General features: G+C 54.3%; 1 protein-coding gene across 1 annotated transcript in view; it reads right to left on the bottom strand.

Moving 5' to 3' along the window:
- The window catches only part of NFATC2 (nuclear factor of activated T cells 2), a 122,210-nt gene that overhangs the window by 32,099 nt on the left and 63,767 nt on the right, over positions 1-26,344 (bottom strand). Inside the window, 3 exon segments of the mRNA XM_030309390.1 lie at positions 9,616-10,305; positions 12,569-12,695; positions 13,088-13,143. Of these exon segments, the coding sequence (XP_030165250.1) occupies positions 9,616-10,305; positions 12,569-12,695; positions 13,088-13,143 (873 nt within the window).

Genomic DNA, 26,344 nt, shown 5'->3' with positions numbered 1-26,344 from the left:
AGTCAGCTGGAAGGTGGCCCCCTACATTTACATAAGCTGGCAACACAAAGTGCACATCATTTGGGATAAAAGGATGGCTAAGTGGCACGGCTGGAAATGTGAGGTTCTTGGAAGGTGGGAAAATATCAAGAGGGGCAAAATAAAGATACCTCATCGCGCCTCTACTGTGATGCTTCCTCTTCTGGGGGAGGTGCACAGACCTACGTTCGCTTGCTTTCTCTCTCTCTCTCTCTCTCTTCCTCTCGAGAGATCTTCCAACAGTAGCTCGTGCAAATTTTGCGGGCTCGTCTCTAGGCAAGCAGTTTTCTGGACTTTAGAATTTTCTAGAAAGACTCTAAATGTCCTTTGCTGAATTAACAAGTAGTGGCCTAGCAAGGTAGTAAGGACCCAGGCCGAGTCAGCCTGAGGGCTCTTTTTCAAAGGCCAGCACCGCAGCGACTACCTGCCCGGCTGTCCTAGCCTGTTGGGGCTGCGAGGACAAAAAATGCCAGTGGGTAGTTTACAAACAACAAATATTTCTCACAGTTCTGGAGGTCGAGAAGTTCAAGATCAAGCACGACCAGATTCGGCACACTTCCTCATAGACAGGCGCCTTCCTCTATAAGCTCACGTGGCAGAAGGGAACTGCAGAGTTCTGGGAGTTCTTTTGTAAGAGCACCGATCCCTGGGACGCCTGGGTGGCTCGGTCAGTTAAGCATCCGACTCTTGATTTCGGCTCAGGTCACGGCCTCACGGTTCATGAGCTCTAAGCCCTCATCAGGCTCTGTGCTGACAGCATGGAGCCTCCTTGGGCTTCTCTCCCCACCCCCCTCACTCTCTCTGCCTGTCACCCACTTGTGATCGCTCTCACTCTCTCTAAAATAAATAAATAAACAAAAAAAAGAGCACCAATCCCATTTAGGAGGCTCCGCCCTCATGACCTAAGCACCTCCCAGGGCCACACCTCCTCATAGCATCACCCTGGGGGGTTAGGCTTCAACATATGAATTTTGTGGGGGCCCAAACATTCCGACCATAGCAATGGCCCAGGGTTGATGATGATGACGGTGGTGATGGTGGTGGTGGGAAAGTATATTGATAACCACAGCACTTACCACGCACACTAGGCACCGGCCAAAGTGCCTTCCTCACGAGGAGGCTCCCTTTTCCATTCTTACAATAACCCTCAGAGTTGGGGCCGTTACCGTCAGTTACTTGCCTGAGGTCACAGAAGGGTGAAGTGGCAAGGCCAGTAAGAAAGGCAGGCAGGGCAACCCCAGAAACGCTCCAGCCGGAAGGCCCCTAAATCACGGCTGGACCCTCAGACCGTACCTCCCATTCCTGAGAACCAGCCTCTGACATACCCACCCCTACGCACGGCGAGCGACAGGTGCACAACCCCCCGGCCCCCCCTCCCCGCCCAATCCTTGGGAGACCTGGGGGGGTCCATCTGCTACATTTTGTAGAAGGAAGGAGGAAAACCGGAAGATGTACTTGCACCTAATTGTGGTTACATAAAGAAACTCTACAGCGTTCATTCCCAAGGGGGCCAAAATCAGTTCTTAGTGAAAAAGTCTTACATGTTATGAGAGGGGCACCGCAAAGGGCCACCGAGCATAACCAGATATACGGCGTCTCCGTGGGACTGACATTTCATGGGGGTGCTGATAGGAAGGAACTGTAAAAGGATCCTGGCCGGAGAGGGTGCTGCTGATGAAAACAGGGCTGATAAAGGCTGTTCTAGAAGGTTGGAGAGGAGGCAGGGAAGAAGTGGGAGCAAGACCATGCTATGCCGGATGCACCTTTTCCCAGGCTTTTAGTCTGTCAAGCATGTGAACACATTCCCTACATAAAAGATAAACCTCTTTAAATGAACTTTCAAGGAGAATGCTGACCGAGGACCTCAAGTCGGGGCCTGGACTCCGTTGGTGCCCACCGAAGGCGGCCGCGTGAGTCAGACTTGGCTTTGGTTCTGGTGAATGGCACAGCCCCACTCTGCGACGGAAGCAGCAGATTCTCCAGGCCCTCCTTGGCCTCTGGGCCGCCCGGCCAGGCAACCACTCTGTTTGATTTTCATCAGAAGAGAGGACGCCTGTGTCTCACCCAGTCCTCCCGGGGCCAATGTGGCGGCCGGGCACACGGGCCACTCCCGGCAGCACCAGGCCATCCGTGGGCTTTGCACGCCTCTCCCAACAGGAGCGGCTTTGTCACAGGCTTGCCGTGGGCACTGGGCAGCCCCAGTAAAGATTCCTGACCTGCTGAACAAAGCTGTGCCAGTCACCCTTGGCTCCTTTCTCCCTTCCTGCGCGTCCCTCTGTCCTTTCTTCCCTGGCCTGTTTCTCACGCACTGGCATGTCCGGCTTCTGGGTAAAGAGCCTTTGAAAAGGACTCCTTTGGCCCCTCTGCCAATAAAACAACCAGCAAAACTTGGGCCACTGGTCCATGCTCCGCTGTTGGCGGGGGGCGGGGACAACGCAGGGGCCATGCTCACCGGCCTCCTGGGCGGTCCCCGGGCGGGAGGCACCATCTCACACAGACAAACATCCCCAGGTCCCCGGAAGGAAGCTTGGGTTGGGACCCCTGAGCCCACGCCCCGTGGGGAGACAGGGCTCTAAGGGTCCTCCTCTCCAAAGACCGAAACGGCCCACGTTTCATTCTCCTCCACAAATACACTTTTAAGAAATGTAAACCACATTCTCCAAGAAGCCCACTAAGCTCACAAATAGAAACGGCAGCTAACATTTACCGACAGCTACTCTGTACCAAGCTACCTGTTCTAGGCACGTGACACGTACCCGCGCAATTCTCTCTGCGCGGCCCCCGCGAGGGAGGAGCACGAGGGAGGAGTGCGGATCATCTCCACTCCACAGAGAGGGAAGCGGAGACACCGGCCCAAGGTTCACAAGTGAGTGAGACACTCCGAGCCAGGGTCTCCTGTCCTACGGAGTCACGCTGAGCAAATACCGACAGCCGTGAACAAGGCAAAGGGGAAGATTAAAACAAGACCAAACACGGAAGACAGAAGGCAGGAGGGCAGGCCGCCTACCGCACCGCACAGTTTATGCAGTGGGCTGCACGTGTGCCTGCCGGCCCAAAGCAACCACCTCCACGGAGAAGTCCACGTGGTGTGGTCGGCTCTTCCCAGTGTGTCCCAGGGGCTAGGCCCAGGGTAGCCGGGAAGGTACCCGCTGCCACGGTGAGACCAGCAATGCTCACTTCCCCCACCATGTCTGTCTTTTTTTTTTTTTTAATTTATTTTTGAGAGAGAGAGAGACAGAGCATGAACGGGGGAAGGGCAGAGAGAGAGGGAGACCCAGAATCTGAAGCAGGCTCCAGGCTCTGAGCTGTCAGCACAGAGCCCGACGCGGGGCCCGAACCCACGGACCGCGAGATCATGACCTGAGCCGAAGTCGGAAGCCTGACCCACTGTACCGCCCAGCAACCTCCCCCCCCCTGCCCAACCCCAGCCACGTCCTTCCCTGGGCAGGGAGGGAGCTGCCAGTTGGGGAAGTGAAATTCGGGACCAGCTGGGCCCTGGGGTGAACAGAACATCTACACTATTTCTTTGCTGCCTGAAAACCAGTCACAGATCAGTGCCTTCTCCAGCGCTTTTCCTGCTTGCTTTTTCACATAAATTACTCTTGTCAAACAAACAAGAACAAAAGGCCAAAGTGGCCACAATACAGGCAAGCCTGGAGAAGGCGCCGGCAGAAACCGGAGGGGAAGCAGAGCCACGATGCCCATCAGGACTATGGTCAGCGGAGCGGCTGTCCGTGGCGGAGCGTCTTTCGAGAGCCTTATGACCTTGGCTGGCAACTCCAAGTTCAGACCCAAATGCATCTTTGGCAGGTGGAGTAGCCGAGCAAGGGGTATCGTTTTCACGAGTGAGAAAACAGAGGTCCAGAGAGCTTCAGTGGCTGACGCCCAGCCAGCTTGCCGCACCCTGGGTCTGCGGCCCAGACACGCCATCACCAGGCACGTTCGCCGGAAGCGAGGCCGCATCCCAGGAGACGGACACTTAGACAACTGCGTGAGACACCCGCGCCCCGTTGTGGGCGCATGAAGCGGTACAACCACTCAGGAAAACTGTCTGGCAAGGGCTCCACTCCTCACCTTATGTGTGGGCACCGAGGGAAGAATTCAAGAACGTTCGCAGAAGTTTTATCCCTAAGACCGGAAACAACCTAAATGTCCATCGGCAGAAACGTGGGTGCAGAGACTACAGGACGTTCCCTCAACGTCCAACGTCCCCTCAATAGTCCACGACAATGACACGGATGAGCCCCACCTACCCCCAACAGCAGCTCTGGATCTCACGGGCCGGTGGCTGATGCAAAGAAGCCAGGCACAAAGGGGCACCCCTGTGTGACTTCTTTCTACACAGAAAGTCAAAACCAGTCTCTGGGGTTAGGAGGCAGGACAGGACATAGGAGGTGGAGGGGACACAGGAGGGCGACACCCGGGGTCTTCTGGGGTGCTAACATGATTCCATGCCAGGCATGGTCCGGGTGGTAGTCACGTGGGTGGCCCAGCTGGTGACGTTCAAAGTACGCTACTGATTTCTGCACGTGCCTATATGTCAATGGGTAAACATGGAGAGAGATACTCCAATCCATTCAATGTATTTCAATAAATGATTTTTGAAAACAGTTCACGTGAAGAACGGAGAAGTAGATTCAAAACCAGACTGCTCTGTGCTCTTTCTACGGAGAGAAACACAAACGTGAACGCACCACCAGCTGTCGTTCCCTCAAGTCACGGACAGGGGCTCCAGGGTCACCGAGACCACGTCCCTTCTCCCCAAGACCTTCCAGAATGGGATCGAGGATCCTCTTGGAGTCCCGAGCCTCCCCCCGTCCCTCAGTCCTCTCGTCTGTGGCTGAATGTCGAGGCTGATGGCACAGGCTCGCCACCCCGGAGCCTGCGGTGAGATGGCCCGATGACCTGAGAGCCCCCGGTTCTGCGGGGACCGTGCCGTCGGTGGCACAGCTCCCCTCGCCTGGCCCGCCCAGCACAAACCCTCCCCACCTGCTGGCGGCTTACAAGGTGCAGCCGCCCACCCTTCATTCCAGCCAACGGCAGGGCAGCAACTACTGGTGAACTCATCACGTTTTGACAATTCCAGCTACGTTAAAGAGTCGCACGACGAAAGGACACCGAAGGCGACCTCCTGTCGAATGCGCCACCCCTCCATAACCCGCCTGCTGTGTGGGATTCTCGCTCTTCCCACCTGGCTTTGTCGGAAATGAAGCAAGCCCCTTGTTCGCCGCCTCTCGCCTCCCTGCGGTCCGGTTTTCAAACGCAGCCAGAGTGATCTTTCCAAAAGGTAGATCAGATCACACGGCACGTTGCCAAAATCCCGCCGATGCTGGCCCACTCCTCTGACCTCACAGCCGCTGCCACCTGCTGTTCCCACCTCCCCAGAGCAGCCTCTCTGCTCTCTCCATCTGAGGGCCAACACCACCCCCCCATCCAGCCGCATTCCTGCTCCTAACCTCGTGCAACTTTCTCCATGGCCTTCTATCGCCATCTGAGATATGCTTATTCCCTCACCTGCTAATGTCTATCTCCTTTACCCAAAAATTACCCCACGCGAGCAAGGACTTTACCTGTGTAACCAAGTTCCAGGCCAGTCAATACCCACGGGGGCAGGGAGGGCAGGAGGGTCAGGATGGCGGGGACCTTGGGAAGGAGGGAGGCTTACAGGCAGGGAGGGCTGGGAGGAGATAGGAGGAGGGAGGAAGGGAAGGAGGGAAGAATTCATTCGCTGCTGCAGTTTTCCAGGTAAAACCAGGGACTTCCCAACAAGGAACTGGGTACGGAAGCAACAAGACGACAGAGAAAAAACCAGCGAGGGTGTGTGCAAAGCATCCATTTCAGAACGAACTGAGAGAAAGCGCCGGGTTCGGGGGGAGGAGCACAGGGAGAGGGAGGAGCACGGGTGCGTGTTGCCCTGGAATTTCACTTCTTTCGCCAGTTCAAAATGAGACCTTTTGAAAAGGTCTCAAGTGCTCGGAGTGGGGAAAGCAGGAGCCGCGTTTCAGAGTTCCAAGAAACGAGGGGGGTGGGCCCAGACAGACTGTCTATGCGCAGGAATGCAGCGCGAGAAGGGGAGGGATGAAAAGAGGACACGACATGACACAGCCAGGTCAGACGCCCAGACAAGACGCTCGGGGTCATTCACGGAGGGTCAGGCGAAGGTAACCCCACGCCGGGGCTTCCAGGGGCGTGGCCAGCTTCAAAGACGACCCCTTTGCCTTTGGACCCGAGTCCTTTTCTACCTTGAGGAACCCTCCCTTGACCCTCAAAGCACTGAACTCCAGCTCTCACCAAGTTTCCAAGGAAAGTGTGCTCCACCAAAACCCCAAGGCAAATGAGAGGCACGTGAGAAATCCTGGGAGCACATGCCATCACGGTGCGTGCAGTCAGGTATGTGTTTGGGGGGAAGGTGACCCTTTGAGTCATCGGCGACAAGGACAGAAAAGGAGCTTCCAAACCTAGGATGTCTCCCAACCGGACTAAAGAAATGACCCAGGGGTTCCGGTCCGCCTGTCAGAAATAAACGCAAAATCAACTGAGAAGTCTGAGTCCCACACCCACAAAGCCAACCGTGGAGCCCGGAATGATCTGTTGGAGGGGTCTGAAGTCTCCACTGGTTAGGAGACAAAACGGCACGCAGTTCTTCCTGGGAGCCACAGCGGTGGGGCTGTTTGGGGCTGACACTGGGCACAACTGGCCACACGGGGGCCTCCGCCCTGGAGGACTAGCTGTGGGTTCCACACAGCCTTTGGGACAATGCAGCTCAAGCACTGAACATCTCACCAGCAGCCACCTGGCGGCCTTTTGGGAGCCACCCAGGTAGAAATTATTCTATTGCCCTGTCATGCTCTGATCCCACGCCAAGCCAAAGAATTCAGAAGCATGAGGGGCGCCTGGGTGGCGCAGTCGGTTAAGCGTCCGACTTCAGCCAGGTCACGATCTCGCGGTCCGTGAGTTCGAGCCCCGCGTCGGGCTCTGGGCTGATGGCTCGGAGCCTGGAGCCTGTTTCCGATTCTGTGTCTCCCTCTCTCTCTGCCCCTCCCCCGTTCATGCTCTGTCTCTCTCTGTCCCAAAAATAAATAAATGTTGAAAAAAAAATTTTAAAAATAAAAAAAAAATAAAAAAAAAAAGAATTCAGAAGCATGAATGCAGGCATATGGGATGGAGCAGTGCTGGGCTTCTGAACTCTGAAATTCCTTCATGTTATTTTCCCAGAATGTCGGGGGATGGGGGTCCCAGGCCTGCCATGTTGCACAACTCCAGACATTCCAGTCACAGAGAGTATAATAAAATGTAATATGAACAGCACCCCCTGGGGTTGCACGCTCTCTTATCTGTGAGAAACTCTGGGAAGTACTATATCCTTCGCCTTAGAGATTTACAATGTCCATCAGTGCAGTAAAGGCTCTGTGAAGTCCTGCAGTAGACAAGTTAAACAAAAAAAACCTGGCTTTACAGAATTTTTTCAACTTCTTAACCCTCAGAATCCTCATTTCAGAGAATATCTCCTAAAATCCTATAGGATTGGGCTTGTGCAGAAAGTACTTAAGAAAAGTCTCCATCAGGAGAAGCAATTTCAGCACACTCAGCTCTCTGAGATATCCTTAAAGCTGACTCATGTTACTAACCTGCCAAGAGCTCACTTTCACCATGACTTTGAACCTGCCTGTGTTCAGAAAGGCACTTAGGAGGCCCTAAAGGGTCTCTGTTCTCAGCTGCTTTGTCTGTAACACAGGCTTCTGTGAAAGCAGGAAGCATCTGTGTGGGTCTGGGGCCACGACGGACCCTTGAAGGGGAATCATGACCACCTTGACACTGATAGGTCCCCAAGAGCCAGGCCACGGACTAACTCACGGTCTCTAACAGAGATCTTCATGGTTCGTCTGTAACGTGGGATGATGGGCAGACGGGAGGGGCCGGCACATTCCTAGCTCTGGGAGACTAAACCTACACCAGACACAGAGTCAGTTGGGGAAAGTTACCTGTGCCTGCTCAGGCATCATTTATTTATAAAGCACCTCACCCCTGATACACACCCCAAGCGCATGCGTGGAGAGAGGTCTGGTTACAGCTTTCACTTACCCGCTAGCATTAGGCATTCTGCACGAACTGGGTTTTCTATGTGATAAACCCCTTTCAAATAAGCACCCGAATTTTATCTTAACCACTTGGGGTGTAAACTGTTCAAGGACAGATTGCACATGGGTCTCCTTTTGAAAACCGAGCACAGTGACTCTAACTCAACCTGTGTTTGATTATTCAGGATTAGACAGATCAATTATTAACACAGCAACACCCTGAGGTCAGCCTTGCCAGGCACGTGGCTTTACACTAAGTGGCCCTGGACATCTTTGCTTGATGTGTTTGGGGGGGAAGTTCTTGATCAATAGTGTTACTAGAGAGAGGACGTAGAAACTATGAGAAGTCCCAGAACCAGATCCCCCAGATCCCCCAGACAGTCAAAGCTTTGCATAAAATAAAAGCCAACAGTCTCTGAGTAAGCACCAGAGAATTCCTGCCAAGGAAGAGGCTGATACTTACTACCTGGTTTTTATGATAACCGTTGTGGCCATTTTGAAGCTTTCTGCCTTATTTCCTACAGCTTGGCTGCTTTCCTGAGAGTAAATTTTCCTAAATAATTGAGGCTTCGGGGTATATCAGGGGATGTGGATGGCGGCCAGGGGTATAGGTTTTCTTTCTACTAAGAAACTCACACCGCCCGTCTTCTTTCCTCTGGCGCCCCGCCCCCCTGGGGGAGGCTGTGCGCCAGCCCCGCCCTCTCTGTCCTGATCCCAGGTGAGTCCCTAGAACAACCAGCCCCTCGTCCCTGAGATCACAGATCACCATCACACACACTCGGCCACTCTGCCGTGACTACCCTCCAGCTGTGCCCACCGCCCGCCCCCCCCCCCCAACAAACTTGGGCACCTACAGACTCACACAAAGCCTCCCTGCCTCTTTTCCTTTGGCCCAACCACCCCAGCAGCCCGGCTACCACAACGGAAGCCCACTGTTTCCCTCCTGTCAATGCGCGTCTCTGTTCCTCTGGCACATGGCACAGATGTGCCCGGAGCCTGCCTGCAAGCCCCCCATTCATGTTCCACTTTTCAGTGAGCTCGCTCCCTCCCTTTCCCCGCTCCCCTCCCCCAAATGCACAAAAGAGGGCTATAAAGCAGGACTTTTTTTTTTTCTCCACGGGAAAAAAAGGTTAGCCTTCCTTCCTTTCTGCTTGTCTATTCTTGGCCTCAACTCGGCAATGGAAAGAGAGTGGAAGCGGTCAAGCTACCCCAGTTCATGACCCAGGGGACACTCCTTCGGCCAGAATTGCCCTCATTTGCTCTTTCTGTTGTGGTGGTTGTAGCGAAACATCTAAAACGCCAAGCAGCCACCCCAAAAGTCCTGCTGGGAAAGGATTCCTGCACACAGGTGAGCGAGGCATTGAAGGTTATCTTACTCAGCCCCCTTCAACGGAAGAGGAGGACACGGAGGCCCGAAGGGGTGAAGGAAGATACCCAGACCACACAGAGAACTTGCTGGGAGTGGGGGATGCTCTGGGGCCCCGTCCTTACGGGCGACGAGAAAAACAAAGCATCTTACCGTCGTCCAAGTAGGTCTGGTCCAAATTCTGCTCCTGCTTAATTGTCACTCCTGCGGGTAATACTTCCTTTTGGTCACTGACCGGGGGTCCGTTTTTGGCGGCTCTTTGGCTGGTGGCATTCTGCTGCTGAATGACCGTGGGGTAGGACCCTGGGCTCAGCCTCTGACCTTGACTGGCGGGGGGCGGGCCGGGCCTGGCGGTGCCGGGCGCGAAATTCTCGCAGTACATGATGTGCTGGAATTCCTGGTGGCCGCCGCAGCGCAGCTGCTGGCCGGTGGGCGAGTAGTGGATCACCGGCGAGGCCTGCTGGTTGGCCGGAGAGGAGTGCAGCAGGCTGGAGCTCTGGCCCTGGGAGCCGGCGTGCACCAGCACGGAGCGGTGGGCGTCCGCCAGGGACAGGGGGGCGGCCATGAGGGCCGGCTGCTGGTAGCCCAGCAGGCTGGGGCTCAGGCTCTTGCTCCGCTGGTAGAGGACGGCCGCTGGGTTCTGCTGCTGGTAGCGGGCGTCGGGGGACGAGAGCCCCGAGCGGAACTGTTGGCAGGGCGCCATGGTGGCCACGAGGCAGGAGGGGGACTCAGCCACCATCGGGTGCTGCGGGTAGTAAGGCTGGCTCCCCAGGCCCCCGTGGGCCGGGCTGCAGATCAAGGTGGGGTCGTATTCGTCGGTGGGCTCCGTCTTGATGGCTGGGACTGGGCGAAAGAGAAGCACAGGGGGCGGGCCTTCTTAGTGAGCCACAGGGGTGCACGGGGGGGGGGGGGGGGACTAGCGGACTGCGGCTGGGGACGCGGCCTTGGGCGGCCACGTAGGTGGGAGCAGACCCTTGGGCTCTGTCATTTATTAGCCTCGGACAAAAGCCTCCCTGTGTACCTGTCTCAGAAGCCAAAATTTTACCCTGAGCCATGAGAGTCGCAAGGCGGCTGGCAGGTGCGTCTCAGCCCCGGGGTGTTTGCAGGCTCTTCCCCGGGGCAGAGCTCAGGGACGAAGGCTTAACGTTACAGTCCCCTCCAGCCCCCTCCTCCACCTTCCCTCGCAGTTCACACCGCCTTTCCCTGCTTGTCGTCCTCGGAAACGTGTATCACCTGGAATACTCTGTGTCTTTCATGTGCCATCGTTAGCTGAACCACCCCCACTCCAGACTGTCAGCTCCCCAAACGGAGGATTTTTTTGGTCTGCTTTGTTCAATGCTGCGTCCCTAGCACCGAAAACGATGCCTTGCGCTCCGACACTCAGATATTTTCTGGAAACAGGAATGACTGGACAGTGGGGTGGGGTCCACCTCCTCAGTTCTGTAGTATTCTGGGGGAAAGGAAACCTGCTGGCCTGAGCCTCAGTTTCCCCATCGGTCACAGTAACCAGCATACCTACCCCATGGGGTTGTGGGGAAGGTGAACTGAGACGTGTGGAAAGTACTTAGCACAGTGGCCGGTATACAGTAGGTGCTCAAGGCTTACTGTTCTCGCTATTATCGTCTTACCACCATTGGTATTGTGGCAGTTCCTGTCCCTCTCCCTCCCTAGGGTGGTCACCGGAACTTGTGCTTCTCCAGAATCCTTTACTAAAGCATTGCCAGCCCCAGGAGCTGAGGAACCAGTCCCCTCCCTGGATCGAATGAAGTGGTGACAGGACTGTCATCAAGGGGGGGACCCGCCAGGTGTCAGGGAGCAGGGCAGCAAGGAGGTTCTGGAGCTAGAGCAAACGGCAGCAAACCAGGAATCGTCTCCCAAGGTGCCCTTCGAAGACGTGCACTTCAGCCCCTGGACGACCTGGGGGACTGAATTCTCGCTCAGGCCATGTTCGGACAGGCGGGTGCCAACGCCAGGCCCAGGGAGGCCTCCTGACCACAAGCACGAGGTGGGAAAGCCGCAGAACACAACGGAAAACCTCTCTGCCAACAAGGATCATTGAACTGAGGTCTAGAACCTCCCCAGAGATCCCCTCCCCCCCAGTTTGGGGGCCCTGAAGGCCACCGTCACTGGCTGCATGTCACGTCAGTCCGGGGACGGTCCAATGGCCAAAGGGGCCATGGAAACCGGTGGACACGCTCCACCGAAGCCAAGCCCCGCCAAGCCTGGGCTGCTGGGACAGCCCCCTTGGTCTGATGCTTCCAGCAGCCCAGAGGCTCCGTGTGAAACTGCCACAGGATGGAAGTTATACCCTGGGCGACAGTCTCAGATTACACGCTCCCAATCCCGGAACGGTGGCTCATAGGTCTGGGGCAGCCTTGGGAGGCATGCAGGCCATTTCTGCAGCCCTGGTTATAATCTGCCGGGTCAATAATATCCATATGACCCACTCTCTGAATCTCCTGTGATCAGTATTATCCTTTATCGGAATCCCCCATTTGAACACGAGCTCCAACGAGGGTGGGGATTTTTACGTTTTGTTCACGACGGTGTCTCCAAGCCAACCGCAGTGTGGGGCCCTTGGATATTTTCTGGACAAATGAATGAATGCAACATGGCCCTTGTCACTCGTCTTCTGACAGTGGTGCTTTGTGGGAATGAGACGTCCCGGCCGGCTGTCCACCCAGGAGCTCTAGGTGGCCACGGGTGACCACCTACTGTCAAGAGTCTGCAGGTTTCCGGCCACGTTCGCTTACCCAATCATGATCAGATCTAAGACACGGACAGGGGCGCCAGCTTTGCACCCTTCTGTTGAACAAGTCCCCACGTGCCTCTCTCCTACTCTGCCCTCCCGAAGAAAAATATTCACAGGAACATTTGTTAAGGTCATTCATACCCGCTTACCGTGCGCCGTGCTGAGCGCTTCACGTGCATTTGACTTCTGTAAATCTTATAAGGAAGGTGCCACTTGACAGATGAGGAAATGGAGGCTCAGAGAGGTTGAGCCACCTGCCCAAGGTCAACCAGCTGAAAGCAGACCTCGTGTGTCCTTACCGCACGCCCGTGCTGCCTTTCATCACCAAAGGGGCCTTCGGAGAAGATTCCTTACCTGGGTGGTAAGTAAAGTGCTGAGGTTGACTCCGTTTTCTTTTCCCATTGATGACGTAGAAGTTGACCTTCACTGATGCACGGATGTGCTTGTTTCGATATTCAGGGATCTCAACAAAAAGCATGTTCTGGAAGGAAGGAGCCACCGTTAACTGCAACAGTGTCTAAATTCCTACACAAGGCCCCAAGCACATCAAGCCAGCCCATCTTACAGGAGTCAAGACACTCTGTACCTTTGCAGGCGAAACACTATTTAAGGGGAACTGGACTCTTTAGCTGCAGCAAAGAAAGGGTTGCCACTTACTGTATCCAAGTGCATTATGATGTCACAGTTACAAATCAGGGGGTCTGGTGCTTGATATATTGCTCGATTTGTTTCTCAATTCAGTACCTACTGAGTGCCCGTTAGGTCCAGAGCACTGGGACTTTGATGAGGGAGGGGGAAGAGAAAGAAGGAAAGAGAGCACGAGGGAGGCGGGAGGGAACACAGGGTGTTCAGTCGTCTCATCCATGTGCTTACAGGCTGGCTCTTGTCTTTATCCACCGTGGCTTCCATTTCCCAAATTTGCTGCCCATCTGGAAAGAGTTCAAAAAGACACACTTTGAAGGAACTGCTAGAAGCCAAAGATTTAAGACCAAAACTCATCACGCCTTATATTTATCTTGGTTTACGTGTTACATCATTTCAGCAAGGGACGTCCGTGTGTTTGCGGTAGGCATGTCTATTTGAACATACGTGGCTTATGTACATGTGCGTATGTTTCTTTTTCCAAATGGAATGCATGCTGACAGTAGAAAACTGGGCAACAGTAGAAAACAAGGAAAAGAACGGAAATCGCCCATCATCCCAGTGCCGTTATTTTCCCTGTGTTTGAATGTCTATATATCTTTCTTTAAAACAGAGATAGTGCTGTTATACATTATCTTTCCAAAATGTCCCACACGCCAAGACTGTCACAGGGGCCCCATTACAGAACACTGACTGCCCCAGACATGCCTTCTTGATCGTCTGGGAACACAGGTGGCTTGCATATTCTGTCTCAAACAATGTCCTGGCTTGAGAAACCTTGGACAGGGGGGACAGGAGCCCAACCCCCCCCCCCCACTCTGCAGTCAACAGCCTACATTTCAACGTGACTCATTATAATCATCGATGAGAGGTCTTTCTCAGGAGTGAGCTCTCTTTCCCTGGAGAAGAAGACTAGCTCCCCAGTTTGGGGCCAACAACTTGGGCCAAACAAAACTCTGCATTCGCAAATAACAGATTTCTTTTTCTGACCACCTACATTGGCCATTGGGCAGTTTTCGACGGAAACAAATCATTTCCACAAGTGTTTCCAGGGTGTTTTGTGGAACGCTGGCTCTGAAGAATATTAAATGGGTTTATGAGGACCAGAAACAAATTCTAAAGGTAATAAGCATTTGGAAAATGCTGAGTCAATGTCAAATGGGTTTCTTTACTGCAGGACTTCTCAGAGCCTTTAATCTGCTCGTGTGCAGTGTAACTCTCCAAGGTGGGCTGGAGTAAGTACCACGTCCCGACACTTGGCCACGGAAGCCCTCTCCCCTGTTTTAAGCACAACTGTTAACATCTTCTGTGACAGGTTAGATTTGAATCCATAATGTCTCGGCTCTCAAGGCTTGCCCAAAGAAATGTGGTTTCTAAGCATTATTGGAACTTCCTCGTATAGAACATATTTCCCAAAATACTAATTAATAAGGTCCTGTGATTGCTACCCAAGCCGACGCAATGTAGATAATCTTAACAACATGTAGACAACGAACTAGCTGGAGCCTTCTGTAACCATGAAGTCTGCAAGTCTTGACCTTACGGTTCTAGTAGATGCAACTCCTGAAATGATTAAGGGAGACATGGGTTTATGTCAAAAAGGGGACAGGAAGAGGCAATCAACGTGCCAACTCCCACCATGACGGGAGGGACCAAGTTAGAGTTGCTGCCGTCTCCCCAACACCCGAGACATCGCGGTGCCCATGAACATCTCATGTCTGAGCATTCCAAAGTGGCGGCGGCTAGCATCAGCCACCGCTCAAAAGAAAGCAAGAAAGGACAGATGGACGGATGTCAAGGAATTTGAAGTTAGGTCATCAAGACAGGGCACTTTCCTGGTGAAAAGCCCGGGAGAGGACTAGACAGAAAAAAATTCTTATCCCTTTAGCAAAGACAGGTCAAAGATCATCCACCAGAGAACTATGTCCCTCCCAGCAGTGGTTATAAATGGGGCGTGGTCCTTGTCAAAAGTGCATTCTTGGGGCACCCGGGGGGCTCAGGCAGTTAAGCGCCCGACTCTTGATTTAGGATCAGGTCACGATCCCACCGTTCGTGAGATCGAGCCCTGCTGGGGCTCTGAGCCGACAGCACAAAGCCTGCTTGGGATTCTCTCCCCCCTCTCTCTCTCTCTCTCTCTCTCTCTCTCTCTCTCTCTCTCTCCCTCTCTTTCAAAAATAAATAAACATTTTTAAAAAAAGAACGTTCTTGTTTACTAACTGCAATGTGAGCTCAAAGTCAGAAGATTAAGTAATAAACTAACGGAGGAAACGAACAATAATGTGTTGATGCTCTAGCCTCTCGTTGGCTGAGTTGAGTTCTATCGCCAATAATCTCATTTCCCTGCATGACTCTGACCCACTTTGAAAAGGAAGGACCATTTTCAGGAGTCTCATAATTGGGAGGAAAGGGAGAAGTAGTTGGAAAAGTGAGCAGGATGTACTAAGCTGGGCCTGGCAAGCCAGCTCTCTTCCCCACTCACGCCAGCAAGTGAAGGGCAAAGCACCAAATGGCAGCGCAGTGAAAGCACGTCACCAGGCAGGGGGTTCTCGTAGGGTCTCTTCTCCTGGGCCAGGGACCCAAGAGGAACAAGAGGGAGCCTTTCCCCCATCTCTGGTGGGTATACCTAATAAGGAAAACTCCACCAACTAACAGCCATAGAATTCCAGTGCACAGGTACTTGGTTGGCTGTTTTTTTTTTTTTAAGTCTTTTTTTTTTTTTTCCTTAACATTTATTCATTCTCGAGAGACAGAGACGGGGCATGAGCAGGGGAGGGACGCAGAGAGAGGGAGACACAGAATCCGAAGCAGCCTCCGGGCTCCGAGCTGTCAGCACAGATCCCGACGCGGGGCTCGAACTCACAAACCGTGGGATCATCACGTGAGCCGGAGTTGGACGCTCGGCCGACTGAGCCACCCAGGCCCCGCTCCAGGGCGCAGGTGCTTGGAACTACCCTTAGAAATTAGCCAGCCCCACACCATCAGATGGGGAAAGTGAGGCCCAGGGAAGGAACGGGGGTTTGTCCAAAGGCAGGAGGTGGGCAGTCACTAAATCACAGTCTTCAAGCAACAGGGGCAGTGCAATGAGAGAGATGCGGTCGAGTAGAAAAGCCCCAGGTTATCAAGCGAGACAGGGTGACCAGCTTCCTGGGAGGCCGACGGAGGGTCCTATGTAGGTAAGATCTTTCTAGGGTCACGTCCACCACAAAGGTTCAGGCCCATCTTCTCAAACCCTGCCCCCCTCTGCTCCCCCTGGGCCTCCAGATACGGTCTGAGCAAGCGCAGCAGCCTTGAGGGTCCTGCACAACCTGCTTCGGCCTCTCCAGGCACCACTTTGACCACCCCGCCCCCGGGAGAAGTGGCAGCTATTGGTTATGAGCACAATCTACATGCAAAGCACCCCCTCAAAACACCTCGCAGGTATGGACTTGTCTAACGCATACAGCAACCCCATGCCGCAGGTCTGGGGTTTCGATAGGTGAGGACACCAGGCACAGAGAGGCAAAAGCAGTGGCCCAAGGAGGCACAGCTACCGGTTGGGGAAGCCAGATTTGAGCCCAAGCAGCTGACCCTTAGAACCAGTGCTCCTTACCCCGTCGACGTGGTGTGGTTTCAGATCCCTGTGCCCAAGCAACTTCTCTGCCAGGAGAGTGAAGGGCACTGGGCAGGCATTCCAGGGGGCTCATGTTTCCAGAATCGGCTGCAGTCCCTCCCAGGAAAGCCAAGCCACAGCCCCCATGGCACCCCAGGCAACCCTCACCCGCTCTGTCACCGTGAGACCGTGCACCCGCCTCCCCCATTCCCTCTCCAGGACAACCTCAGATGGCGCGCCCTCCTCATCCCATACCCCCGTGCTCAGCCATCTGTCAGCACAGCCGGAATTAAGAGAGTGCCATAAATTACAATCACTATCCAGTATGTGCTGGGGCAGAACGCCTCTTCCGAGAAGGCAGAGGTCCCTCGACAGATGCATGGCTGAACGGGGTGGGGTATATACGTCCAGCGGAACGGCACCCAGCCTCGGAAAGGAAGCGAATTCCGGCACACGCAATGACGCGGACAGACCCCGGACACATAATGCTAAGTGACACAGGCCCAACCCAGAAGGACAAGTGATATGATCCCACTTGCACCAAGTACACAGAATAGGCAGATTCATAGAGACAGAGAGCAGAAGGCAGGTCTCCAGAGGCTCAGGGGAAGGGGGCGGTTATTACTTAACGGGTACAGAGTTTCTGTTTCGAAATTCCAGAATGTTCTGAAAATTGGTAGTGGTGACCGTGAGTGGTGATGGTACAATATACTGAATGTATTTAATGCCACTGAATTATATGCTTACAAATGGCTACAATCATCAATATTAGGATAACACATACTTTTACCACAATTTCTGTATTTTTTAAAGAATCGTTGGCCTCACCCTAGAGACCAGGCCTGTTTTGCGACCTGTCCGGTGGCTTCGAGTTTTTTTAATTAGCTGCTGCCATTTCAAACTGAGACCTCAGGGGCGCCTGGGTGGCTCAGGTGGTTGAGCATCCGACTGCAGCTCAGGTCATGGTTTTGCGGTCCGTGAGTTCGAGCCCCGCGTCGGGCTCAGTGCTGACAACTCGGAGCCTGGAGCCTGCTTCCCATTCTGTCTTCTTCTCTCTCTCTCTCTGCCCCTCCCCCGCTCTCTTTCTCTCTCTCAAAAACAAACGAACGTTAAGAAAAAATTCAAAATGAGATCTCACCTAAAAATGCAGACTTTGCTCTTGTAAAAAAAAAAAAAAAAATTCAGAAGATCTGACCATCCTGGGCGTCCTGGGCACCCACGCAGGGTGTGGCCTCTTCAGACAGGGCCTCCTCCCGGCTCCCCAACCCCCACCTCTCCTTTACCTTCTATGCCCCCACCCTGAGGGCCTCTGAGAGGGACAGGAGCCGCCTCCCACACCATGGGGAGGAGGACGGTCAGCTTGCTGCAGAAGCCCCTCCACTGCGCTGTATCTGAGGTTCTCCCCCAAGACCGCACATTTTGTCCAGAAAACACCATCGCCCAAGATAGGTCAGTGCCTTTCTCTGCTGCCGTACCCCCTCACCCACCCAGAGCAAGAGCCCCCTGGCTGTCAGGACAGGAAAACACCTGGCTTTCCCTCCCCCCGGGCCCCAGGCCCCTTGCTCCAAAGACTTGACCTTCTCTTCTCTTCAGAATCACAACCACGTGTCCAGGAGAGCCCCTGTGTGTCCACAAGCTGGGCCGCGGAGGGATGTCCCTATATGGCCACTCGCTCAAAAACCCTCCGTCCTTCCAGCCACCTTCCTGCGCTCCGGCCAGGGCAAACAGGACCCGCCAGGCAGCACTTGCCCTCGGAGGCTTCTGCAGCAAGATGGCCTGTGTCCTCACCCCTGGCCTGGGCAGGCCCCATGCAGCCTGGCTCTGGGCGGCAGGTCGGGAGAAAAGCCTGCTCACTCCAGTGTTTCCTGTCAAACCTTCAGCTACACGTCCGCTGTAACCCGAGCCATCCCGGACACCTTCTGTGGCCAAAACACAGTCCTCTGTGGCACCACGGTGCTGTCCCCTTTATTCCTGCAAACCTTGAACTCCAGGGCAGACAGACCCAGCTAGCAATTCTTGCATTTTTAGGGGAAATCTCCTTTTGACGTGGCAGCACCTAATTAGAGGTTTTTTAACCTAATACCCTGCAGGCCCAGTGGCCCAATTAGCTATGTGGGCTTGGATAAGACACTCTACCTCTCTCTGCCTCTTATCCAAAATATGGGGACAATCACAGTACCTATACCTCATTGGTTTGTTCCTAGACAGACACACAGCACAGAATAAGTGTTCAACAGACATTGGTGAGCATGATTATTATGGCCGGTGGCAACGTATTATTTAAATACTGTCTTGTCACTGCGTGCATATGTTCTACACAATGTATTATGGGGGGGGGGGGACCACAAGCGTATTTTAACCAGAAAATAATACACATTTCTCGGCTTGTCATTATAAATTATAAATATCCTTGCCTGCGGGCATGGGTGGAGGGAATTCACAAAGGGACAGTGCCTGTTACAGAAAGCGGGTGTGCGTGATGCCTGACTTCTTGCCTCTCAGATGGGTCTTTTCACCATTACCTAAATTTTAAAAGGGCAGAGAGCTCCCAGAAGTGAGAAACCAAAACCTGAATCATGAGCCAAACCCAGGGGCCTGGCCTCTTCCTTTTGGGCATCAGAGGGCAGCTTCGGGAGTCCAGCCTGGTTGTGCATCTCAAGTGGGATCTACCCTGGGCTCTGAACAGACGTGTCCCCAACACGTCTGGAACTGGAAGCTGACCCTGCTGTCCTCAGTTTTAGGTAGCACGTAGAAGGCACGCTCAAGGGAGCTGGTCTCTACGGGAAGGGTGTGATTTGCAAAACACCTCAAGACCACTTCCCTGGGCTCATCTTTCCTTCCCCCCGCCCCCAAGTCCCCTAGCACACAAGTCCTGAGGTTTCACCAAGAGGACACTCTAATCCCATCCTCTGAATTGAGCTCCCAGGAGGCAGAGGAACACACAGTAAATGCTGGCAGGGCTCTCTCGGCCTGAGCTCACTCTCTCCAGGTTCAAGTTCAATCATTGCTATTTCCTCGCTGCGTGGCCTCTGGAGTGGTAGCTTGACCTCTCTGTGCCTCCGTTTCCTCCTAAGCACAGGGAAAGCTCATTTACCAGCTTCAAAGACTTGGCAAAAATTCAAACAGATTCTATGTAAAGTCCTTAGCAAAATGCTCAGCCCATAGTGAGGATTGCCATCATTATTATTTTAGAATTTGGTGTCTCCTAGGTCTGACCCTGGGGAGGAAGAATCGGCTGATCATCTTGACCCAAGGGTTCTGGTGGGTGTCCCGGTTCGTTGTGTCATAGTATTGCATCACAACTCTCATTGTGAAGAAATAAAACGGCCACAGAAAGTATTCGTTGATAGGGGGCTGAAGCAATTATGGGCCCTCCATCCTGGGGCGGGGGGGCGGGTATCGGGTAGATTAGGTATAGGAACACCGGGCGGCACTCAGAATAAGCATGATCATATTCTCTGCCCTGGAAACGTGCCCCTGTTACGTTAAAAAGCAGGAATCGTTAAGTACTAGAGAGCAGAGAATGCGTGCCCCACACTGCCCACGCGGTTACACCCCTGAGACCAGACCGGATGGACAAGCTGAGACAAGCATGTCTTCTAGAACGCCATTCAAAGAACGGGGAGGAAATACACTGCGTGCATTTTTCAGTATTTCATAAGATACAGCTTTTCTCTTATGGACAAGTATATGGCAACTGTATGTTGACCAGCCTGTCTCCCAGGAGCCCTCTGGGGCCACGGTCTCAGACGGAAGCCAGGCATGGACCACTAACAATGAGCGAGCTCCTACCGCGGGGCAGGCCCTGAGCAGGTTGCTGGGACCGTGACATGAGCCACGCATGCCTCCCTGCTCCCCATAGGCCCACGAGAGCTCAGAAGGGAGGACCCATGGTTCTTCACCTCTCCTGGGACAGGGACCCTGCCCCTTCCTCAGCTTCCCTCCAGGCCCACTGGCCTTCTCCATCCCCCCCACCTCCCCGCCCCCCCCCCCCCAACAACCACACTCGCTCTCCTGCGGGCCTCACTCAGACCACTTCTTCCCAGCTTTCCGGCCCCGCTCAGGAGCTCCCCCTGGACCTGTCCCCACCCTCTTTCATTTTCTGCTCCCGCCTCCCATCCTCTGACCTCATTTTCTCAGCCTGTTGGTTCTCTCTCTCTCCCCTGCTAGGCCGTGGGCTTCCGGGAGGGGTACCACACACCTGTCTTGTTCTCTGCTCCGTCCCAGCACTGCCACGTCCGGCCCGCCACGAGCGCTCGGTAAACACCAGCGGAATAAATGCACAGAGCGACCTCAGGATTCCCTAGGGCTTGGCCCACAGCCACACCGCTGGCCTCTCCAGCGAAAAGACCCCCCAAAGCGATCGCCAAGCCCTTTGCGAAGAATCCTTTTCGTGAACTGAGTGGTGTGGGGGGTGGGGGGAGGCACCCGGAATAACAGCGCAGACGCGGAATCCCACGCAACCAGAGCACTCGGGTCAAGATGATCGGCCAATTCTTTGTCCCCAGAGTCAGACCTAGGAGACACCAGATGCTCTCCAATCCACCCCCCTGACCCAGACCCCAGGTCTGGGACCCTGGGAAACCCTGCCCAGAACAGAAGAGGCCCTAGATGACCAGGGTCGCTTCTGCTGCTCCGGGCCGAGACGAAGTGAGGACTCCGGTCCCTTGCGCAGATGTCTGGGCAAACTTCCCCGTCCTAAATTAACAGGGACTGGCAGCCAGCACGAAAAGGGCCCTTCCAAGTCTTACTCAGAGGGGAAGAGCAAAGAGGGCCAGGTTCTTTGGGCAAAGGGGTTAGGTCTAAAGAAGACTTAGCAAGACTCTGCAAGAACTAAACAAACACGGGGCGGAGGGGGTGCCTGGTTCAATCGACGGGTCAGCCTGCGTGGTAGAGGCACAGGACCCGGTAGCCAGCGCATCCGTGGACCGGCGGCCACCACCTTGCAGGTGGTTTAATGTCCGCTTTGCAGATGGCTCCCGGGCCCAAAGTGCCAGGAAGCTGGACGGCTGGCATCGGGTCTGGGCCGGCGTCTTAGCAGTCAGCCCGGATGAGCCACGGGCTCCTGTCAGCACTCGAAGGAGAAAGAAGGGAGCTTTCAGAAGGAAAAAAGCGAATCCGTCCTCACTCAGGCCGTGAGCACTCCACTGGGCTCGAGGCAAATGTGGAGGAAATCAAAGTGTCAGTTTGTGTTAGGAAACCACGCGTGATGCTTCCCAGTCCTGGCCCTGCGTTTTAAAAATTAGCTAAATGAAGATGGCTGAAGTCATTCCAGTCTGCTCTTTTCACGACTGCGAACGAGCACAAAAATGTGTGCTCCCTGGGTGTGGGGGCTGAACGAGCCGAGCAGATGGGGGCTGGGGATCAGGAGTGTCCCACAGCTTAGGATGTCGCCCACCCGCAATGGTGCGGCTGCCCAAATGCATCTGCGGGGCGGGGGGGGGGGGGGGGGATGGAGAGGAAATGCGTTGATTCCCAGCATCCTGCTTCTCCTGATGTCCCATCACCTCTTCGGCGGGCTCAGCCCCTCCGTCCCCCCCACCCCCCCGGACAACTTCACTGGGGGCTCACAGCACCTTCTGCTTGTGCCCCCCAACCCCTGAGTCCATGCATTCTTCCAGATGGCCAGAACCATCTTAACGAGCTAAATTAGATCACGTCCCTCCCCTGCTTAGGACAAGAGCTACCGGGTTTTATGTTGTAATAAAATCCAAAATCCTCCTCCATGCCTACAAACCCTGGCATGATCTAACCACGTCTCCCCCCACCCGCCCCGCCCCAGAGACCTCTCCAGGCTCGGTCGGTGTCAGACTCCCCCCTGCTCTCAGGCTGCACCCGCGGCCTGGCCTGCTTTCATTTCCTCAAACACCCCAGGCTCATCCCCAGGCTGGGACTACGGCACTGGGCGGCTATTTCTGCCTGAGACCCTCTTCCAATAGGTCGGTGCAGCTCCCTCTTTTCTGCTCGAGGCCTCTGCTCAAAGCCACCTCCTCAGGGAAGCCTTCCCTGATCACACCCCCCAGGGTTCCCAGATTTAACAGATAAAAATGTAGGACGTCCGGTTCAATTCGATTTCCAGCAGACAGCTGATGCTTTTTTACTACAAGTATTGCCAAGCCCTGTGCCACTGCAGGGGACATGCTCATACTAAAGAAATGTGTTGACTGAGATCTGAATTTAACTGGGCCTCCTCCACGTATCCCCGTCTGAGCCCTCCGCCTCGCTCCTATGGCCTGGTGGCGCTGTCTTCAGAGCACCTTCCCCCCCTCATAAACAAGTTTGGGACTGTCTGCCCCCTGAGAGCAGGGACCTCATCTGTCGTGCATCCCCAGGGCTGGCGCAGAACCTGCGCACAGTAGGGTGTTCGGTAAATACCTGGGGAGTGGCACTGCTGGGTCGTTTGCCACAGAGGCTGGACTGCAGGGCGCCTCTTCTCAGCGATGAGCTGTATCCAGCCCCGTGCCCTGGGAACCAGGAAGTGGGGGTCTGGGACTCAGCCCCCCACCCACGAGCTCTGGCAGACGGGGGCAGGGAGCGGCCATCAGTCAAGCTCCCCCCAGCTCCTCCGTGAGGCCACGACAGCAGGTGTCGGATGGCCTGGGGGGCAAGAGGAGAAACTCACCTGTGCCCCCCAATGACTCTTACTCTCAAGACGAGAAACCAACACAGCCCTGCCGTCCTGGTTTCACGTGCAGTCAATTGAGCTCCCAGGGGGCACGTGCAAGGTCAGGTGACACTTTCTGAGCACCTACTATGTGCCTGACACTTGGAGATCCTTGATCTCCTTTCGCTGCTGAAAGACCTGACACAAACCCCATTTTAAAGATGGGGAAACTGAGTCCCAAGCACAAAATATGGGGCCTATCCAGGCTTCGGGCCAAGTCCGCTGGAAGATCTGGCCTGCCTAGACTTCAAACATAAACAATTTTTATTTTGTAAAAAGAGCATGAAACCAAAAATGTAGAAAAAAAAATACGAAAGGGTGTTAATTACCACAAGATACCGTGAACTTTCTTGCAGGGGGGGCAGGGGTCGGGGTGCAGGGGGAGACTCCAGCCTGCTGACTGCAATTCACACACAGGTCTACTGGCATCGAGGACCATTTCTGATGGTGGAAAAGCTTTGACCCAAGGGAGCTAGAAAACTCCCTTGTCTGTGTCGTCTTTCAAAGGCTTCCACTGAATGAACCGCAGGATACAGGATTCTTTCACCCCAAAGCCTGTCCTGACATGCAAGGGACCGAAAGCGAGACTGTTTGCTCGGCCTCTAGCGGGGCTTTGGGGCAGCGACCCGGCCTCTGGCTTTGGAGGCAAGTTTTGCGTCCCGGCCAGCTGTGCCTAAGCGGTGGGATCCAGCCCAGGGGGCCGAGGCCACTGTGGACGTGAGTCACCGAGGGCAAAGGTCCGCAGAGACTTAGTCATGCCCCAGCCCAGCCTGGAGTCTGACCTTTCCCAGAGGGAAGCCCGAGCTAGAGAGGCTCCCACACCAGGTCTATTGTTTCAGAAAGTGGCTACGCTGGGCAAAACCAAACCCGTGGAGAAAAACAGGTGGCAGGAGGAGAGGCCTGCTTTAAGGTGGTTCCAATGTTTCTAGGATACTAATTCGTGGAAAGATGCTTAATTTAGCAGAAGAATTTTATTTTAAGCATGTGCATTTATATTTATTAAACAAAGCTCAAAATACAACCTTCGGGAACCTCCAAGTAATAAAGTGACTCATATTAGGATGTGATGACTCAGTGGGGGAAGAGGGAGCCCCACCACCCACGCCTCCTTTCTAAAAAATCAATCTGCCCTCTCAACAGGTGATGGGAGCCTCTGCCATCAGACTGTTCCAAGAACATCGTCCAGCAAAACAAAACACAAAATTCTCTTCAAACAATTTAAGTCTCAAAGCTGAGTAATCCGATGCAGGCAGGGTTCCAAGAGACACCCCCGCAGGACACAGAGAGCCAGGGAGCTCCTTGGCTGGGGCCAGGGGCCTGAATTCAGAAAGATTTACCAGCTGAAAAATTCCAAAACCCTGTGTCATGTGGGGGAACCTTCCAAAACATTGGATCCCGCCCAGAAGTGGCCAGTCGCTCAGAGCCATGGCAACCCTGTTTCTGCTGCCACATCACTTTTATTTTTGTGTCCTTAGATTTTTTCCTGTTTTGCAATGTTTTGCTGGGACCCCCAACCCCGCCCGAGGCCCGGGTGGCCGGGGGCCAGGGTTACCAGCTGAAGGTCAGGAACAGCCTGGACTTCTCCACGTGAACTTCGCCTGGAAGGTTATTACACATTTTTTAAATTTCAGAGACTATATGGAGGCTTTGGGGCCATTGCCGAGCACGGTAAATAGGAAAGATCCTCATCATCCTGTTCGGTTTCTCTCTCTGTCCTCACGGACATGAGAGGAGGGCTTCCCCGGGGAGGGGCGGGGCGGGAGGGGGGTGTCACGTCCAACTGCACTTGGGATTCCGGCTCTGCCGCCAGCTGTGGGCTGACCCGGGACTTGTGTCTTGACCCCTACGAGCCTCAGTTCCCTCAACTATAAATGGGGACAATGTCACCTGCCCCTTGGGGCTGGTGTGACAACCGAAGGAGACGACACCCAGCCCACAGTATGTGTGAGCACCTACTATGTGCTAGGGATCGTTCTAGATGCTGTGGATACAGCAGCAAACAGCAGGTCTCTGTCCTCAAGGAGCTAAGATGTGGGAGGCCAGATAACAGACGAGTAAGCAAACAGGCAAGACAATTTCAGCAGCGATACCTGGGGCCACCAAGAAAACAAAGCAGGACAATGGGACAGAAGGGGACAGGGTCATGGGGCACGCTGAACAACTTCAGAGCAGACGGTCAAGGAGGGGCTCGTTGAGAAAGTCACCTCTGTGCTGAGCCTTGAAGGCAGAGGAGGACCCAGCCTGGTACAAAGAAATGGTGGAAGGACATTCTAAGAGGGAACAGCCAAAGCAAAGGTCCTGAGGCAGAAACGAGCAGGGGGTGTCTGAGGACAGACCGGAGACAGGTGTAGCTACAGCCAAGTGAACAAGGAGAGAGTCCAAAAAGCTGAATTCAGAGGGATGGGCGAGGGCCAGGTCATACCGGCTCCTGGAAGTCATGAAAATAATGAAAAACAGTAATAAAAATAATATCATAACCATTATTATTACTGCTGCTATAAATAAGATGCCATTTTCCAAAACACCAAGCTTTTCTAACTTAAGAAACACCATGCTGCCCCTCTCCTACTGTTTTTCCGACAGTCTCCAATTTGTCATCCCGTTGGAGTAGAAGCTGCCAATTCCATCTTAGTCGACAGCTATAAAAAGAACATTGGACCTAGTGGTGCCGATGACCCAACGCGGGGGCTAAGATTAGCCCAGGAGGCTGTCACCTTTCCTTAATGTGAGAACCAGCTGGGGTTCCCCTTCCTTGGAAAACTTCAGCTGTTCCACTCCGCCCCGCCCCGCTGCGCCCTCGCCGGCCAAGCTGTCCATGGAGATGGGAACGGGATACGTTTTGGAAAAACGAAGTTGAGCAACAGGGAGTCCCCCTGCAGAAGGCAGTCCCGGGCTAGGAGGCGAGTACTTAGGGTCAAAAGAGCGCGGCAAGCCCCCTGTCTGTCAGAGCCCCGAGGAGCCCGACCTCCCACGAGGGAAGGCCCGCCGCGTCCTGGGGGCGCAGGGGCGTCTCCGAGACCCCTGCTGGCCTGTTGGCACTGATCCAGAAGCCGCCTTCACCCGGGATTCTTTAGGCGAGGCGTGAAAGCGCTCTGCACGGATTCTTTCGAGCCCGGGACCCACTGCAGAATCCGAGGGTCTATCTCACCACAAAATGGTTCCAGTCAGTGGTTCAAAGCAGCTAAAGGGTCTTCAGGCGAGTTAACCTTGTTCTAAGCTTCTTCAGACTAGAAGA

The sequence above is a fragment of the Lynx canadensis genome, chromosome A3, assembly GCF_007474595.2.
Source record: "Lynx canadensis isolate LIC74 chromosome A3, mLynCan4.pri.v2, whole genome shotgun sequence".
Classification (NCBI taxonomy): Eukaryota; Metazoa; Chordata; class Mammalia; order Carnivora; family Felidae; genus Lynx; species Lynx canadensis.
The sequence above is the reverse complement of the archived record's forward strand: the minus strand, read 5'-3'. Positions and strand labels throughout refer to the sequence as shown.